The sequence below is a fragment of the Rhinatrema bivittatum genome, chromosome 17 (assembly GCF_901001135.1).
Source record: "Rhinatrema bivittatum chromosome 17, aRhiBiv1.1, whole genome shotgun sequence".
In the NCBI taxonomy this organism is placed as follows: domain Eukaryota; kingdom Metazoa; phylum Chordata; class Amphibia; order Gymnophiona; family Rhinatrematidae; genus Rhinatrema; species Rhinatrema bivittatum.
The window spans coordinates 18,246,317-18,266,800 of NC_042631.1; the positions used below are offsets into that span (position 1 = coordinate 18,246,317).

Sequence of the window (20,484 nt, forward strand, 5' to 3'; positions counted from 1 at the left end):
TATGGCTTAACCATGTAATATAACAATTAGAGCTCCATTATTCAGATGTACTCCCAGGATTAATGGGCCATCATAATAAGCTCTACCGGTTATGTCACCTTCGTAGCTTTTTGCTTAATCATTGGTTCTAATCAGTCCATTTTTTATGTATAATTTTTCAACATTTTTATTTGCATATTGAAAAATTGGACGGCGTGTTTCATGCCATGTGATGATATTTTACGGTCTGAATATTTTTTTACACACATAAATGCGGGTTATATTAAGGATATGATGATTTGGTGATTTTGCAGCTAGCATTAGGCATTTTTTTTTTCTCATACTCATATGTGATTTATTTTTATTTGTCCTTTTTCAGTAATGAGCCTTAAAAGAACTTGGCTGAGTTCAGTTGAGGAGGAAGGGGTAAATAAGGAGCAGGAAACTTGCAGTGTTCCCAGAGGACTCCAGAATTCCCTTGATAAGTGACAGAATGTACTTGCAAGTGATTGATTCAGTTCTCATGCCCTCATACCTCCAGTGTTATGCTGTGTGCTCTGCACCAGAGTGGATGGTATGTCAGGATTTCAGAGCCTGTACTGGTAAGCTGATGCTCTGTGGCCACTAATAAAAACACGGCTGCTCCTTCCCAGCGGGGAATAAATACATACATAAAACAGGGTAGTTGAAACAGTCTTTTTTTCCTAATTCTTTCCTGGTGTGCAGTCCAGCGTGCTTAGTCTCCTCCACCCATTCAAAAAGAAAGGGGAAGGGGTCAGCAGGGCATTAGTTCTGTAACTGGTCCAGCATTTGCACCAGTTCCAAATGTACCCTCACCCACAGTCCTCCAATCCTTTCTTCAGCGAATACTGTGCGCTCAGCAGAGCCCACGATTTAACCTGCACTCGTGCATACGTTGGTTTTACTAAAAGGGGATGATGGAATAAGGTGCGCTCAGCAGAGCACATGATTTAACCTGCACTCGTGCATACGTTTTGGGTTTTTTTTGTGCACAAACTTTATCGGCTGATGCAGCAGGGAGTTTTGCACATACAGAATGCGTGCAAAACAATGTGTGTTCAGGTTAGCATCCCCTCATGCAAATCCCTCTCCTCCCCCCATTCGCTGGAAACTTAACTCCTAATGCGAGGAGGAGTAAGTTGGGATTTTATGCACCCAAACCTTAACATACAGATTTGTGGCTTTTTCTATAATTCCTTTTGGTTCGGTTCACATGCACCTTCCCATCCTGCCAGTGCCTCTCTATGTACTTTCCCATTTTCCCAAAGTTTTTGTATTTATGAAGTCAGACTTTTGAGCTTTGCGTGACTTCTTTCCTCCCCTCCTTGGCAGTTATTTCAAGCCATGCCATCTGGTGCTCAGCTGGGCACTACCTGGACATTAGAAATGCTTTCTCTGTTTGGAAGGAGCAGGACCGGTATCGTCCCTTCATTGGAGAATTCCATTACTATATTTCCAGGCTCACGCTATTTCTGATTGATTCAGCCCCCTCACCTTCTCTCATCTTCTGCCTCTCTGTTTTGCATCCTGCCTTGCCACCTATCACTTGGGCTGTGAACAAGAGCAGGGTAAGCATTAGCAGTATTAGAGCCCTCTCTCCACTTCTCCCATGTGTGCTGTCAGCAGGAGAAAGGGTGCACACGTGAGTGCACGCTGGTTGTCTGACAGGAGACGGTGTGCAATGGTAAATGGAAATCTACTCTGAAGAGAGAATGGTGTACAGTGGAGTGCCACAGGGACTGGTTTCGGTACAAGTTCTGTTCAATATCTTTGTGAAGACATTGTGGAAGGGATAGGAGGTAAAGTTTCTTTATCTGTGGATGATTTAAGAAAGCTGGAAGAGTGGTTGAAGATTTGGCAGCTGGGATTCAATGCCAAAAAGTGCAGTCATGCATCTGGGATGCAGTAATCCAAAAGAGCTGTATGTAATGCGGGGTGAAAGACTGATGTGCCCGGACTGGGCAAAGGACCTAGGGGTGATAGTGTCTGGTGATCAGAAGGTGGCAAAGCAGTGGGACAGGGCAATAGCTAAAGCCAGAAGAATGCTGGGCTGCATAGAGAGAGGAATAACCAGTAAGAAAAAGGAAGTGATGATCTCCCTCGTACAGGTCCTTGGTGAGGCTGCACCTGGAGTACTGGGTTCAGTTCTGGACCCCACATCTTAAAAAGATAGGGACAGGATGGAGGTGGTCCAGAGAAGGGCGATGAAAATGGTGTGGGGGTCAGAAGTGGAAGACTTGTGAGGAGAGGCTGAAAGATCTGAATATGTAAACCCTGGAGGAGAGGAGGTGCAGGGGAGATAGGATACAGACCTTTAGGTACCTGAAAGGTTTTAATGATGCACAAACTTCAAACCTTTCCCTTTGGAAAGGAAACTGTAGAACTAGAGGTCACGAAATGAAACTCCAGGGAGGATGACTCAGAACCAACATCAGGAAATATTTCTTCATGGAGAGGGTGGCAGATACTTGGAATGCCCTTCTGGAAGAAATTCAAAATGGCATGGGATAAACTATGCAGATCCCTAAAAGCCAGAGGTTGGAAATGAAGAAAAGAGTGCATGGGGGTAACCTGCACAGAGCGGCATGGGGATTATTACTTTTAACCAATCAGCCTTGATGCTTTTGACACAGCTGCAACATTATTCTCTGCTTCGATGGCGGGGGAATTAGATTCAGACAGCCAAGACTGGGCACCAACTTTTATGGGCCAGGGTACTGATATGCAGACGTGATCTGGAGAACTTGTTTCTTGAATCTGGAGCTGAAAAGAAGAGTCAACAGGCTGAGAGCTTCCCCCAGGAATTGGGAGGCTTGGATTGTGTGGGAGATAAGTAAATATAGGAGGAAAGCAAAAAAGCATAGTATTTGCCGGCAAATCATATCAGGGTCATTAGGCCCATGATACTCTGGTGCAACAGGCAAATCCTGCAATAAATTTTGACATGGGGGAAAGGGAAACTACCTGAAATATTTGTTTTCAGCCTCTAGTCTGACCCAAATAATTCACCCTCCTCTATTGCTATGCTTTTTGTCTGCTTTCAACGATTGCAAACTATCCCCACACTAGCATGACTTTCAGGCCGATGCAGAAAGGTGCATTCAGCAAACACAACCTTTCTGCGTGCATTTCATCGCACATATTCTGCAGGCAAAATTTACTGCCGTTGCAGCAAGGAGTTTTGCATGCAGAGAGCGCGCATTTCCAAATGGGAGCACTGCTTCGCGCCCTCGCATGCAAATCCCCATGCAAATGAGGGCATTACACATTCCCTTCCCCCCATGCAGAGACTGCATCTGTGCCTTTTTTTAGCACTAGAAACTTAACCCCTGGTCGGAGCTGGAGTTAGGTTTCCAACACTGTGGAAAAAAAAGTTTTTAAAAGTTTAAAAAATAGAAACGCCGGGTAAGTGCGGGCCGCCACCGTCACTGTCCCAGGTAAATGCTAATTTATGCATCTATCTGTCAGCAGGAAGCAGCTGCCAGATAGCTGTATAAGTACTGATTTCTGCTGCCAGATAGATGCATACATTAGTATTTACCTGGTTAAGTGGCAGCAGTGGCTGCCTCCTCTTACTCTGATAGTCTGTCAGGGCCTCCACCCCTTTCCCTAGTTAAAATGTGTGTTCAGCCTCTACCTAATGCGCATTTTACACTTTTTTTTGCATTTTTTTAAACTCTCAATCCATTAGCCTATCATTAGCTTACTGCATCGGGAGTAAAATAAAAATAAATCTGAAAACCGGCACACATTTTATTAGCACAAAGATTATTGCATTGGTCTCTTTGAGTGGAGAGAGAGAAGGAGGAGCCTGGAAAAAAAAAAAAACCCAAACCCCAGAAGATTGCACTGTGCCATTTGAATGGTGTGAGGACAGTTTTACTTTAAATGGAAGTGCAGTGAGAGGTTCTGTGTAGGGATAGCTGGTGGCAGCCAAAAAAAAGTGTTTACACTTTTATACAGAGTATATGGTTAAAACAGTGCGCGAGGGGCCTGCCAGGTTTTGGGAGCTGAGCTGCAAAGACCTGTAGAAGACAGGGAACAATCCAAATATAGCAGAAGAATCTTTAAAGAAACACCATGAACCCTGGCATAAGGAGAGACGTTTCTGAAACAGCAGTTTGGTGATGGTCCACCTTTTCTTTCGTTTATTTGCTGTAAATTTGAAGGTGATTGGACACGCCATTGTTTGATGTTGGTTTACAGTTTAGGGTTAGATTTAAGTAATAAGGAAAAAAAAAGTCAGGTTTTCTCATCCAGTTTTGAACCGGCACATCTTTATTTAATTTCCTGCCACACAGAAAGGAAAAAAAAAATCCTCCAAGTTTGCAAGCTAAAATGGGAGTGACAAGCATTATAGTGCAGCACTTCCAGGGAAAGTTCAACCATGAAACCAGCAGGGATAGGTTGCATTTAGGTTTTGCTTGGACAGTTCGTTTGCATATCATTGTTGCTCTTCCACAGACTGCAGACAAAGATGGGTCCTACCCACCTCATCAAGCCTCATAGTCCAAGCTTGTCCCTGTAAAGAGAGGACCTTACACTTCATAAAGTGTAAAATAGAAGTCTCTAATAGTCTGGAATAAAGGTCAAAGTTAGCTTTTGAAGGTGGTACCTTTTTTATCGGAGTAACTTAATACTTACGGCTTTATTTATAATCACGTATATCTTTCCCTTGGTTTTGTTTCCTATGGTTTACTATGTGGATCTTAAAAATGTTGAGAGAGAATCATTTATAGCCTGCTTTTCTAGAAAATAAAATTCTCCATCCTGACTTATGTCCGGTAAATAAAAAGAACAAAAAACATCAGTATAATTCTTTATTTCTTTAAACATAAATGAACTGATATGACATCCACCCTACTTTTATCCATGCTATATAATAGAACAGATTGTTGTATGGCTGAAAGTATCAGCTGATATTTTAGTGTTGATTTTCCTGTATGTAGACAATTATGCCTTCAGTTCTTATTTCCTTGTGGAGGACTGGGGATTGGGTCTGTGGTCGGTCTCAGAAGCTCTATCTTTTTTGTTGGTCCTTTCAAAGCTACATCAGCTTACAATAACTTCTGTTTACTCCTGGGCCAATTTGACTCTCAAACTCTGTATTACAAATGTTCATTTTACAAATTAAACTAAACTTCATATTGGGATCTGTATGCAAAGAGGTCAGTCCCTACTATTTGCATAATATAAGACCACCTATCTCACTGGTATTTGCCAGAGACTGCAAAATCAACCATTCAGGTTGGTCACTGGTCAGTTTTTTCCATTTCAGGAACCTGTCACTAAAATCAGATGCGTAAACAATGATTCTGCCCTGAGAATAGACCATGAAGAGTTTCTGTGTCCTGACAGGGTTAGAAGCACAGAACTGCAAACTTACAGATCTGTTTGCTTCCCCTTCTTGGCCAGTTGGCTAAGATCAAGGGTCGAATCAAACACAAGGTTCAGAGCCATGGGCTAAAGACTGTGCCTTTTTGGCCTTCTGATTGAATATGGGAGGTTAATGCCCTGACGCCATTGGGGATATGATGATCATTGTTAAAGTATGGGGCTTAAACCTCCTGCTAAAACAAAATAAATATAGAATAAACACTCTGTGTGAGACCTTGAGAATAGTATGAACCACCTGGTTGATTTAAACTATAAATGTTTGGGGTAAGATCCGTGTAATCTTGCTAATCAACTTCAAGATTCAGTTCTGGGTCGAACACTTTTTTTTGTTTTTTAAAGAGAAACTTTCTCACCAGGAAACAGACCAGCTGACTAACCCTGGACTTTAAAGGTCTCCACACATTTGGGGGCTGATGCAATAAAATGTGCTCAGCCTAGCGCACAGGGCTACGCGCAGTGGGGAGTGCGTTTTGGATGCGTTAGACTAGCACCCAATGCGATAAGGAGATTAGCGCATCCAAAATACGTGCCCAAGCAAATACATAGCCGATAGCCTCATCTACGTATATGGAATTTACATGTGATGAGGGCTATTAACTATTACCGCCCTCCCCCCCCCAATGCAAAAAATTGCTAGGCGCCCAATGCACACTTTTTAAAGCAGCAAATTCAATTTCAACCCCGGAGATGGAGTTAAGTCAACCCGCGAGTAAAGGGCTCATGAGAAATTTAAAAAATACGGTCCTCTGTGGATCCTCCTACTTAGTATCGTGGTGACATTTAAATTTACTGCTTGCAGTGTTGAAAAATAAATGTATATTGGCTTGATTTAAAAGAAAAAAAAATTCTGGATGCACAATTTAGATGCCCATAGAAAGAGGCACTTAGCTATGGGCATCTTCTGCAACCCCAGAAAAATCGGCCAGAAGTGGGATAAAAACAGACGCTTGTATTGTGTGCCCTTTGTAATTGTGGGCACCAGGGATGCCCTAACGAGTCCTTTTATATGAAACCCCTCACTTACCTACTGCAGCGGGTGCCCAGAGGATATGGCTATGTGCGTGGTAGGAAAACAGACGCTCAAAATGAGCCCCTGTTTTAATACGCCTCTTATTGCATCAGCCTGTCGGTTTGTGGATCAATTAAGATATGCAAATGAACTTATACATAAGTAAGAACCGTTGTTTGCAAGTGTTTCTCAGGGATATCTAGTCTAGTATATGCGCCGTGAATAACAGACCTATCTTGAGCCCTGGAGAAACAGAATTTAAAATGCCTGTTTTAAAAGAAATGTAGACTTATTGAAGATCTTCTTGTATATTTTTTAAAGTATTTTCATTACTGCCTTTAGTAATCCTTTTAATGCTGATCTGTGAGATTTGCAATAAGGTGGCATGGTTTTAATGTTTTCTAAGTATTTCCTTTAACATGAATGCAAGCCTTTGATTTCCACGTCTTCATTATTGTAAAGATACAGATGGTGGCCACAGCAGATGGAATCCTATGCTCCACTTGCATTTGACTTTCAACAAAACCAGAGCTGTGTGATACTTCAGGCTGTTTGCTGGTATTATAGTATACTACACTGGCAACCTGCTCCTGTAGCTTCCGCTGCCTTCAATTTTCCAGTTGATCAGGATGAGTCTTGTCTGTTTGAATCATGTTGTGGTACATAGTGAGATTGAAGTGCCTTAGTAATCCATTTTTTTATGGAAAGAAATGATTAGAGACTTCCAGCGGGCAGATTCGGGAGTGACATCAGGAAATATATTTTTTCACAGAAAGGGTGGCGGATGTGTGGGAAGGCACCTGGAGTGGGTGGTGGAGGCTAAAACAGTAACCAGATTTTAAGAGGACATGGGATAAGGTTCATGATTTAGTGACCTGTATGTAAAGTGCCATACTTGAGCAATTCAACAGGGGGTGTTGGAGGTTGGGGCTACCAGAACGAAGGGTTAGAGTGGGATAACATGAAATGTTAGAAGCCCTAATGGAAAGACAAGTGAGCATGCAGCCAGGCCCATATGGCAGGCTGTGGTGATAGCAGTAAAAGCTGGGTCTGTCTGGCAGGTTGTAAGCTCAACGATAGCAAAGGAGGCCCAGCCAATTGAGACAGGGACCTCAGAACTGGGCAGGTGTGTTGTAGCCAGCTCCAGGGGGAGAAGGGTGGGGAGCAAGTGGCCAGAAGGCCTCCCTGGCTGATTTAAAACTAAGCTGGGGGCCAATGAGAAGGGGGAGAGGCAGCAAGGGCTGAAAAGGATTACAGGGGTAGGGGAGGAGGGCAGCACATTTACTGAAGTTAAGTCTTAGTGGAAATGCAGGCGCTTGAATAGTTAAGTCTGTATGGAAGGCTAGGCAGGGGGATCCAGGTTGTCTGGACAACAGGTAAAATGGGATAGGTAGCTATTTCGTTTATTATAACATGAGAGAGAGGGATACTGGGTGTAAACTAAATGGGGGATCTTGGGTGCTCATCTGACTGCATTTGTAGAGTATAGATAAGGAAGATGATTGAAAAAAGAAAAAACTGTCCTAGATAAGGAGAATTATTTTATTTATAAACATTCGATATTCCCAAGATGGTCTCAAGGTGGATTACAATCAAAATAAAATCAAATTTAGTTACAGTAACATTGCAATTTTCAATGAGAATAGAAACAATTTGAACACTAAGGTTGGGCATTTGGACAGATGAAATTAAGAAATGAGATAGGTTGTAGCAGTGCAAAGAGTTAAAGGTGAGGTAAACAGAGAGCAGTCATCTAGATCAAGGATCTATTGAGTGGGAGGAGAAAGATTTACGGGAAAGGCACAACGGTAACGCTGCATTTCTAATGGGGCAGGGATCTAGTTCAGATGAAGTAAGAATCCTGAGTACAGAGCTTAGCGGTTTGAAGTTGTGACCTTTGATTAAAGGTTCCAGTACTCGGGATATAGAATTAATACCTTAGCAGTCACGGAGTATGGCTGGCAATTGGGATATATCCTTGGCAATGTGGACAGGAATTAAATGGGTTGATTGCTCTTTTTCTGCCATCATCTTCCGTGTTACTGTGTTATTTCCTTTCGGATCATGTAACCCATTTCCTGAGGGCGGACCGAATGGCTGTGTTGGAGATGAAATCAGCATAATGTCGGCCAGCTATTGTAAGACGATTCTGCTGCCCCAACATCCTATGAAAGTGATCCGCTATTGCCCCCTCCGTCTTGCACCGTCTGCAAGCTGCCCACTTCATTCTTCAGCAGCCTGCCAAAAGCATAGGAGCAGGCTCGAATGCACTGCCATTCATCTCCACCATTGCTTCTTCATTATAAACATCCAGGGGACATCATCTGTGATTTAATACCAAGATCAACAAGAAGCCACAAGAGCCCAGCTATTAGTAAGCCCTACGATCAATTTCCTATCTTGTAATGATAGGCATGAGGAAGTTTTATATCTAGTGTCTGAAGATTAATTTAACACCTTTCACCCCACATCCATGCATGAAGAAAGCCTGCCTGACTACATCTGCCAGCGTTTCATTAGAGGGGAAAATTGATTAATCAATTACCCTGAATTAGCTTAGGAATTTACAAGGATATTTGTGCAAGGGATCTGTGGCAAAGAATCAAATGTAACTGAGCTATATTATTAAGTGACTCAATCTCTACATCAGGTGGTCTGGAGGTCAGGAGCTGCAAGCCATACACCGGTAGGACAATCCTTACGTTTGGTCCCTGTAAATTATCACAACCTGAAAGGCATCCATTTTTTTTTCTGGGTTTCCATGCGTCCCTTCCATTTGTCTTCTAACCTCGTCTCTTCTCCCTGGTCCATTTTCATTCCATCCATATGCGGTAAGAGGAGTATTACTCGCTTTCATGCTATTGTGAAGGCTGCGGCATGAATGAACAGGTAGGGAGTGCTGTGAGAGGGTTTCCTCCATCGTCCCAGCTGCCACACCTCTCTGCTGGTAAAACCACATCCCCTCACCAGGGGCTTAGCACTAGGTCCTTTTTTTTTTTTTTTTTGTTTTGGATTTTCAGAAGGGTTTTGGAAAATAGAAACACTGGGTGATTATTTAGTATTTACTTACTGTCAGTGACCTAGCTGATAAAATCTTAATGCTTGAATGCAAGGATCATCTATTTACCTACTTCAAGTTCAGACACCCCAAAAGCTACTCTCTCCCAGCACTAGTACATCTTTGCTTTTCTGCCTGTCTTGTCTGGAAAGCTCGTTCTTTTGGGAGCCTCTTATTTAATATTTTTCCGTGGGAGCCTTCACTGTGCAGCAGAGAACCTTCAGGTAGTACAATGCAGCATCTTGGGGACCTGTGCAGTTAACCTTAACTTGCATGATGAGGTCCTATTTTTGAGCATGCTAAAAACAACATGCTCTACGATAAAGCCTTAACATGGATGTTAAGACTGTTCTCCAATGCACTAATCTGTAAGGGCAATCATTATCACTTACCCGTGGAAAAGAGGAAACAGCTTATTTAAAACGGGCTTTAGTGGTTCCACAGTGAATTGTATGATATGCAGCCCTCCACCCATTATTTGCCATGGGCCTGGTAAAGGCAAAACAAAAAAAAAAAATGAACACTTGCCTCTTTTTTTGCTTTGGGCTGATTAGCATAGGGAGTTATCCTGAATCCTGGCAAGAAAAATGTCCCTTTCCTCAATCTCCTCCAAGCACTATCTTCTCGTTTCTCTTACCTCCCCTCACCCACCTGACCTCTCTGGAAATAGTTTACCATTTCAGGGTTGCTGGGTCTTCACTGCTGCCAGTGAACGATGCCACGGGGAGCGCTTCGCCCCTATCTTGTGATAGCCTGAAGGATGCGTCAGCCCTGTCATTAGCCAGTATTTATAGTGCGGGCAAGTTGTTGTATGAAGACCTAGCCTCTCCAGAATGACCAGATATACTTCTGGAGGGGGAGAAGACTATCAAGAGAGGAGGGAGTTATTGCCAATGGGGGAGGGAGGAAATCCTCCATGAAAAAGTTTGTTAGAATTGGGGGGGCGGGGGAACCCGTGGGCTTTTCCTTCCCTCCCCTCGTCTGGTTTCAGGTTCCCTCCCACCCTCCCTCTGCTATTTCTGTTGCTTGTGCATTTCTTCTGTTTGTCGCAGCTGGCTGTGTCGGCGCGGTATTACCCTGGCAGATATTTGCACTGGGTTTCCATCGATGGAGCGGCCGGGATCCCAGCAAGGCGCCCACACTGATGAGCTGATAGGAGGTGTGACGGGGTATAGTCACAAGGCGCCCACACTGATGAGCTGATAGGAGGTGTGACGGGGTATAGTCACAAGGCGCCCACACTGATGAGCTGATAGGAGGTGTGACGGGGTATAGTCACAAGGCGCCCACACTGATGTGCTGATAGGAGGTGTGACGGGGTATAGTCACAAGGCGCCCACACTGATGTGCTGATAGGAGGTGTGACGGGGTATAGTCACAAGGCGCCCACACTGATGAGCTGATAGGAGGTGTGACGGGGTATAGTCACAAGGCGCCCACACTGATGTGCTGATAGGAGGTGTGACGGGGTATAGTCACAAGGCGCCCACACTGATGAGCTGATAGGAGGTGTGACGGGGGTATAGTCACAAGGCGCCCACACTGATGTGCTGATAGGAGGTGTGACGGGGTATAGTCACAAGGCGCCCACACTGATGTGCTGATAGGAGGTGTGACGGGGTATAGTCACAAGGCGCCCACACTGATGTGCTGATAGGAGGTGTGACGGGGTATAGTCACAAGGCGCCCACACTGATGAGCTGATAGGAGGTGTGACGGGGTATAGTCACAAGGCGCCCACACTGATGAGCTGATAGGAGGTGTGACGGGGTATAGTCACAAGGCGCCCACACTGATGTGCTGATAGGAGGTGTGACGGGGTATAGTCACAAGGCGCCCACACTGATGAGCTGATAGGAGGTGTGACGGGGTATAGTCACAAGGCGCCCACACTGATGTGCTGATAGGAGGTGTGACGGGGTATAGTCACAAGGCGCCCACACTGATGAGCTGATAGGAGGTGTGACGGGGGTATAGTCACAAGGCGCCCACACTGATGAGCTGATAGGAGGTGTGACGGGGTATAGTCACAAGGCGCCCACACTGATGAGCTGATAGGAGGTGTGACGGGGGTATAGTCACAAGGCGCCCACACTGATGAGCTGATAGGAGGTGTGACGGGGTATAGTCACAAGGCGCCCACACTGATGTGCTGATAGGAGGTGTGACGGGGTATAGTCACAAGGCGCCCACACTGATATGCTGATAGGAGGTGTGACGGGGTATAGTCACATCAGTATGGGCGCCTTGCTGGGATGTGGTGGGCGGCTCACACGGTAGCAGTTTGCGTACTGCTGGATGCCTGCAGGCTGGGCAGCTTGGGGTGGACATCTTGCTGGGGGGCATGGCAGATGTTTACCGGAGCAGTGAGTTAAAGTTTTTGATATTGTTATGCTCGGTTATGACATACAGTATATATAAATATTGTGTAATAAAGCTGTGATCTTTTGATTCCAACTATTGCTTTTGCTGATTTGTTGGCCCTGTGGGTTTTATTCACTGTAAAGAGAGAAGGTGTGAGAGGTCCAGTAGTACTGGATGCCCAAATTGTGCTTGGTTGGGTCCTTTGTGATGTTTGCTTTTATCTACAGATGCATCAAGAAGCTAGAAATGGTAACTGTGTATACAGGACTGGAATGACTAAACTAAGGAAAGAGAGAAGTATGATTGAAAAATGTTACTTCCGTAGCTAAACATTTTTCATGAATTCTACATTGTTGCAAGACAGAGAGGTAGTTCCGGAGTTGTGCTCCACTTCCAGGGGTCTCCCTGTATGGAAACAATGAATGAATGAATCAGCACAGGTTGAAACTTGTGATCAGAAGTGTCAGACAGCTACTGTAACCATTTGTGCATCTTTCAAAAATATAATTCAATCACTTTCTTTTGACAAAGAAAAAGTCACCAGGATTCAGCCCCTTTAAGATCACAACAGGGGCTTTGGCTGGCACATTGTTGCTTCTGATAGGATGGGCCTGATTATTTCGGAAACCAGTTGCATTTCTCGCAAAGGATGCGATGCCTGTTGTGTCCAGAATAAAATGAACCGTGTCCGGAAGCGTTGCTTTAGGTGCCATTAGGAGGTAGAATGTGTCAGAGCCAATAAAGAGAGGCATTCGTAATTGAAACGCACAGGAATAAGTTAGATGGCTTGCTTTTTGTGCTGCTTTTGAATCTGTTAATGCACAAATGGTAAAAAAAACAAACAATGCATTACATTGTTGGTGCTTAGATAAGGGAATAGGATTTTTGAAAATACATATTTTGGGGGGAAAATAGAAATAAAGAAACCCAGATGATATGGGCAGGTAAAGGAACATTAGGTCCAACTTATCTGCCCATTTGTACCTGCCTGATGTGTTGTCATTGATCTTTGTCATTAAGGTCCCGGGAAGACAATTTTGAGAGTGGATTGGTGTTTTCTTTTAAAAATCTCTCTCCAGAGGAGCTGTGGCGAGGTACACATGGAGACTTAATATTTAACTCCCCAGAAGTAAATTACTGGTCTGGTCCTGTTTCGCTCCCAGTATTATAACCTTCCCCCATGGGGCTGGAGAGAACAGTTGGGTAGACTCTGGGTTACTCATGGAGAAAACCTTTAAAAACTGCCCCATTTGTGCTCTGTGCCACTGTTTTGGCTCCTATAACCCATTTAAGCATGCCTAATTTCCCCAGGCCTCAGTTTATTTCATGCTTGCTTATTTTGATCACGGAGGAGGTAATTTTTAACACTGCATTGAAATTATGCAGTAAAGTACACAGGCAAATTTCACTAATTTTCAAAGCAGACTTGCCCACTGAAAATGTATCCCTCCACATTTACCCACATTCTCAGCTGCTGCTTGGTGCATGTACATCTTTTGGTAAAAGTACAAAGTACGCATGCAAATGCAAACCCCTTCCATTCAGTCCGTGTAAGCTTACAGTGTGTGCGTGTGTGACAGATGCACATGTTTACCCGTATTTCAGGCGACTGCTTTTGCACGTAAAACTGTAATCAAGTTCCACATGCTAAATGTGTCAAGTGCACATGCCATGTAACATTGTATATTAGTTCATTTGCATATATAACCCTAACCGAATGCAAATAGTTGTATCGCTGCTTGTTAAATATCCTCTCTCTTACTTGTGTACTCACCCAGTTATCCCCTCCCCTGTTCATTGTAATTTCCTTTCCTTCTCAGTTTTTTGTAAACCGACATGATGTGTCCTACGAATGCCGGTATAAAAAAAAAGTTTTAAATAAATAAATAAAATAAATAAAACTGTTTTAGCTGCAGAAGTCGCTTGGAAAATTATCCTTGGAGGAAGCAATTTTCAAACCGTCTGTAGTGGAACAAAATCCAAGGCTACTTCTGACCTATGGAATTTGCACCAATTTTAAAAGCCCGCGCTTTCACTTTGTAATTTGCTGTGAGTAGAAAGGACACCAGGGACCTTTGCACTTGCTTTATGTAGGGGTACTTTTTTCATGGAATAAAACTTGCGTGGGTTTAAATATGCAATCTACATGCATTGCTTTCCTTCCCTAAAACATGCCTTTATCTAAACGAGGATAAAAGTATGTATTTTTTTTTTTTTTTACAATGCACATATTTTTAGCCACATTGAGAAAAGGAGAGAGAGGGGAGATATGATAGAGACATTTAAATACCTCCAGAGATGAAAAGCACAGGAATTGGGTCTCCTTTCAACAGAAAAAAAGGCTATGTGATGAGAGTGAAAGAGGGTAGAGTCAGGAGTAGTTTATGAAAATATTTCTTCACAGAAAGGGGTGATGGATGCATGAAGCAGTCTCCCAGTGGAGGTGATGGAGACAAGGGGCGGTGTCTGAATTCAAGAGAACATGGGACAGGCACAGAGAATCTCTGAGGGGCAGGAAGGAACTACAAAGCTGAGTGGGGGATGTGAATTGGCCCTCTGGTCGTAAATTTACCTGTTAAATGACTTTGAAAATTGCCTTTCTGTTGTCACAGCGATGTTCCAAGATTTATGCTAACTCATCCAGAAGTGAGTCGGTGTGATTCAGTCAGATTGAGTGGGAGTTCAGGAATAGCATAAGAGAGAATGCCAGCAGAGGAAAAACTAGTGGATGCTTGGAAGTGGTTTACAGTGAAATCGATCAGTGCAAAAAAAAAATGGTAACACACAATTCAAGAAGGCCTCAAGTGAGCCCACAGGATCCTTGGTGGGGAAATGAGCAGAAAAGGGGAGAGATGAAGTCAGGTCTGCAGTATTACAATAAATGGAGACGACGGGCAGATTAGAAGACTCTTGCAGTCTCTGTCTGTCATTGTATTTATTCCGTGTTTTTCTGTGAAAGATTTACATCTCCACATCAGAAACATTTTAGCCAAAACAGAAGTTTGGTCAAGAGTTCCTGCCATTCATAATCTTTCTGCTATTGTAGGATTGACTTAAGAGTGCCAAAGCAAACCTGAGGCCTCTCTCAGTTTTCCCACATCTGCAGGGGGGCCTCATCTGAAAAGAGCAGCTATGCTGAGATTATTTCTAGTTTTATGGTGTTTGCAGTGCTTAAGCTGGAGCTTTGATTCAGATAAATGCCACTGTTCAGCGGCTGGTGACTAGGGTGGCCACCGGGCTGGTGTTTGACCAGCCTGATCAGTTTTCTTTAAGGGAAGCCAGCAGGATGAGAAAACCGGCCGATTTCTGCCAGTTCCCTGCCTCTGTCTCCCCAGTCCTGCAGACCTTTTTATTTTAACCGCTTGGGCTTCCAACAATGACCCTAACTCAGTGGTAAGATGCAGGGGGCCAGAGGCTAAGCTGGAGTGTGCTAAGGTCACAGGCTTCAAGCTAGTCCCACCGCCTTTGGAATAATACAAATTAACAATTTTTCTCTGTGTCTTTAAACAATATCTTGCGAGAAATTCACAGCACAGGGGTTTTGTTTTATCTTTTTTTTTTTTTTCCCCCAAAGGGTTTCCCTGCCATTACTGTTGTCGTCATGAGATAGCTGCCACTTTGCCTCCTTTCTATGTTTTTTTTGTTTCAGGGTCTTTATAGACATTGTTGATCTTGGTTGAAACACATAATTGATTGATCATGACTCAGAGTTGACAATGACACTTAATATTTCATCTCGCTGTTTACTTTTACCTATCTGCTATGTACAGTGAGTTTACATTAGCTATCTAACAGCTTGAGCAGCTTACTGATAAGTCGGCTTTTTGAGGCAGAGCTAAAAATCCATTAACAAGGAACAATAAGACTTGTCTGGTTTGTTTTTTTTTAAATCTTTATTGGACAGTAACAATTGTTTTTGTTAAAAGTGTGCACACAGTGACATGTAAACGGCTTTTCTAGGCTCAAACCCAGATGAAAAGCAAATCTGAAGTATTTACCACGTAACAGGTTCTCAAAGCTGGTGATACCACGGTTTTACAAACAAACCATGAATCTGTGGTGGTTCAGCAGCGTGTTCCTCCCAAGCCCGGGCTTGCACCGGGTCAGTATTATCACTAACCACGCCCTTAAAACAGGAGTGAATGCCCACGACGTCTGGGTGGGCATTTGCTCTATTACGTTGTGCACATAATCTGAAAATTAATATTATAGTGGTTTTCAGAATCAGGTTTAACCTCTTATGCGCTTGTTCCATGTAACTCAACATGAAGACCTTTTTTCTGATCTAGAATTCTACTGACAAACCTCTAACAATTCCAGAACTCCATGATCTGTATAGTGCTAGGGTGAGGTTATTAACTTTTGAGCATTACAAAGCGATTGGATAAGAATCTCAGGAGATTCTGCTTCTGCTGTTGAATTGGAATTTTGATTACAAATAAAATTGAGGTCTCATTTCTATTTATGTTCGTTTAAAAATGTATTAATCACCTGGTGCAGAAGGCTCTAGACTATTTACAATGGTAAATTTATTCACAGATTACAAATAGCCCTGAATCCTAGTATATCAGATCGTGAAATCCAAACATATGCTGTTGCATTTTTTAGTCATTAGCCATTATTTTGATGATGGGGGGAGGGGGGGGGGGTTGGGGCGGCAGGCAGGAAGGGTTTCAGGCCCTGCAGTTTTCTCCTGCTCGTTTTGGCTTTCCGGCTTGACGAAAGCTGGCATCTTTTGGAGTTACAGTGCCATGAGCCTTCATTCATAATTTACCATCATAACATAAGATATGCCATGCTGGGTCAGACCAAGGCTCTATCAAGCCCAGCATCCTGTTTCCAACAGTGGCCAATCCAAGTCGCAAGTACCCAAACATTTAAGTACATTCCAGGGTACTAATGCTGATAACAAGCAGTGGCTATTCCTTATTGATTAATAGCATTTATGGACTTTTCCAGGAACTTATCCAAACCTTTTTTAAACTCAGCTATACTAACTGCCTTGACCACAACCTCTGGCAATGAATTCCAGAGCTTAATTGTGAATTGAGAGAGAATTATCCCCAATCTGTTTTAAATGTGCTACTTCATAGAGTGCCCCTAGTCTTTCTATTACCTGAAAGAGTAAATAAACCGATTGACATTTAACCGTTCAAGACCTCTCATGATTTTGTAGACCTCTGTAATATCCCCCCTCAGCCGTCTCTTCTCCAAGCTGAACAGCCCTAATCTCTTCAGCCTATCCTCATAGGGAAGCTGTTCCATCCCCTTTATCATTTTGGTTGCCCTTCTCTGTACCTTCTCCAATGCAGCTATATCTTTTTTGAGATGCGGCGACCAGAATTGTACACAGTATTCAAGGTGCGGTCTCACCATGGAGTGATACAGAAGCATTATGACATTTTCAGTTTTATTAACCATTCCCTTCCTAATAATTCCTAACATTCTGTTTGCTTTTTTGACCGCCGCAGCACGCTGAGCCACCACCCTCGCCACATGCCTCCAGTTGTCCAAAAAGCAATTCCACTGTTATTACCAGGTGTTGATTCATGGCAAATTGTTTGCTCTTTCTCCAGGTGAGTCATTCTGCAGTGAATAATGAAACCTATCAAGAACGACTGACGAGACTGGAAGGCGATAAGGAGTCCCTTGTGTTACAGGTACTGTATCTGCGAATGAACCGTGTAATAAGAAACACGCTGAGGCCTGCTCTGCTAGGGAAGATTCCCCCCGCCCCCAGCTTATTCAGCTTTAGTCTTTCTCCAGTATGTCAATCCCCTCTGCAGATGAGCACTTTCAGAAAACATCTGGAACGCCCCCCTAAATATTGTTATGTTTTACCTGTCGCCAAACCTTTTACCAATATTCATAAGTGCGAGCCCTTTCAGAGGCCTGGGCCTGTAGCCAAAAAAAAAAAGTCAGTACATGATGACAAGGCACAAAAAAATGGCTTTTGAGTACCAGGCCTAATGGCCCCTCCTGTGCACCCTCCCTCCCACCATCTGACTTGTCCTGCATAAGTATTACACTCAAAAATGAAGCCCCTCCACCACCACAGCAAAATTTAACATCCAGTGGGAAATTGCTTCACGTTATGCTGGAATTCAGTTGTTATTGCAATAAAGAATTTGTGCACAGTAAAAATATTGTGAATTCCTGTTAAGATAAAGCATGACAAATGATGTGGCAAAGCAGAGCTCAAATACTGGTATTTTTAACATTGTGTGGTGCGTAACCATGTTGAATTCATGAGTATTAGGGTTAAGATAAATTGCACAAAAAATACAGTTTAGCTATTCCTTAAATAGATTAAAAAACAATTTTCTGCCTTTTAATATACTGCATGAATTTCTTCAATACAGTAGTATTGGAACCATACATTTTAAAAAAAACAAACCACATATACATATTGTTTTATATATTTTTCTGAGGTTTGTTTGCTTCTTCCTGATTCCTCCTGGAAACCCCCTCCGCCAAGGCAACCGTGAATCCTTTGCTGGCTGGAGGGAGGCCTTCTCTGAGGCACGGTTTCGACATCGCTAATTGACTAGCAGCTGTCTAGTGGGTGCCACTTGTTCATCCTATCTGAGCCCACCTGGGACAGGGATCCAGACCTGCATCCCCCCCCCCCCCCGCCACTGCAATGCATAGAACTGTAGTTTGAGTCATGAGCCAGCCCCACACATATTGTCTATAGCACGTGCAAAGCATATTCTATTTATATATATATATATAATATACATATATGCTGCTTACACACAAGGTCCCTGTCCCCGTCAGCTCTGGGGGCCCATTGGGAGACTCGCGGATCACACGCTGCCCCATGACCTTCCAGGGTTCCTGCCCAGGGGGAAACAGACGACAGTCTATTCAAGGTCCTTACCCTGGGGCTGTTCTGCACACCAGTTCAGTCACACAAAAAAGATCACTCGTCACTGCAAAGCTGCTGTTAAAAATAAGTCTCTACTGATAACTGGTGGCAGGAAAAAAAAAATCCAAAACAGTACACTAGTTGATAGTGCCCTCAATGGCATCAAATCTGTCTGTCCCGCTTCTTCTCTGTACATATACCCCAAACAGATAAGCTCTTAGGGACAGGTGCTCTTCCTCCATGGGCCCTCCTCATTCCTTTTGGGTGGTGGAATCTCACTCTCTTACTTCTAGTCATCCCTAGAGCCTTTTGACGGGATTCCTCAATCAGTCTTTAACTCTGTGGATTTTCCCAGGCAGGTTGCCCCGTCCCCTGACACTTCCCTGGCCCTCTCATACGGTCTTCTGAAGGATCCTCTTCTCTCTTGGGTCTCCTCAGCTCCTTTGCACGCTCTGGACTCCCAGGACTTCACCCGCCCTAGAATCCTTCCTCTCAGTAAGGCCTGGACTCCCTTCTTTTTTTTTTTTTTTTTTATTCCTGGCACTTTCCCTATAGAGAGGGGTAAGGCCACCAAGTGCTCTCCACAAGGAGAGACAGCTGCTCCTCGCATCACATGGTGGCAGAGATTTTATACACCCTTGGGGGAGTGACACTGTTTCTTAACACTCACCTGCACTACACTGACCTCGCAACAAGGGCAGAGTCTGGTGGAGACTCTGGACACACACTGAGGGCACTTTGACCCGCCGAAGCCACTGATGCCATGCAAGTGAAGGGTAGAACATGACACCTTGTTACACACACATCACGTGTTGGCAGAGATAGCCAACATATGACGTGTGAGGATTCGACAGTGAATGGGGACCGCTCTACATGTCCTCTTTCTTAAACATGTTCTTTAAGCACTTACTGCTGTCGGAGACAAGATACCGGGCTACAAAGACCTTTGCTGTGACACAGTTGTACAATTCTTATGTTCCAGGGTGCTTTAAAGCTCCTATTTCCCCTCCCCCACCCCTTTTTTTTTCACACCACGTGCCTATTTTGAGAAGTGTTGGGTATGTCTGCAGGCAGTGCACACATGTGTGCATTCGACATAACCCACGCTTCATTTTTTTCAGAACTGAGCAGATGTGCTGCTTGAGCCATGCATTTCCTACAGCAAGAACAAGCATTATTGCTGTTAACGAGCATGGGAAACTCGAGAGACTTAATATTCCCCTTAAGACTGTGTGCTGTCCCAGCAATTAACGCAGCCCTCTCTTTATGTCTGACTCAGATGGGTCTCTTGTTCACCAGTGATGACCTTCAAGGGGCAGATCCAGCCACCGGGACAAACAGATCCCTGGATTGAAACAGATTTAAAATCACAGAAAGGTCAGGGGAAGCAAGCTTGATAGCTTACATTAAATACAAGTGGAAGAGAAATCAAAATAAGACCAGAACAATAGAAAATCCCCCCCCCCCCCCCATGTGAGAAAATAACTCTGACACATATTTTGGCTGACAGTCAAAGCTCTTTCTAAGGTGTTGCATATTGCATGGGCTGTGACATTAACATAAAGCTCTTTTTACTGCGCAGATAAAAAGAAAGAAGGGTCAGACTGGTGACTCTGTAGGAGCGCTGTGCGCAGAGACCCTGGTTAAATTCCCAGAGCATAAGAACATAAGAAATTTCCATGCTGGGTCAGACCAAGGGTCCATCAAGCGCAGCATCCTGTTTCCAACAGAGGCCAAAACCAGGCCATAAGAACCTGGCAAGTACCTAAACACCAAGAAGATCCC

The 20,484-nt window shown here is 43.7% G+C and overlaps 1 protein-coding gene across 23 annotated transcripts in view; it reads left to right on the forward strand.

Moving 5' to 3' along the window:
- The window catches only part of PPFIBP2 (PPFIA binding protein 2), a 161,960-nt gene that overhangs the window by 61,223 nt on the left and 80,253 nt on the right, over positions 1 to 20,484 (forward strand). For all 23 annotated transcript variants that reach the window (XM_029582270.1, XM_029582290.1, XM_029582276.1 and 20 more), the window contains one exon: positions 17,405 to 17,488. In XM_029582270.1, the coding sequence (XP_029438130.1) occupies positions 17,405 to 17,488 (84 nt within the window). The remainder of the gene's footprint in view (positions 1 to 17,404; positions 17,489 to 20,484) is intronic.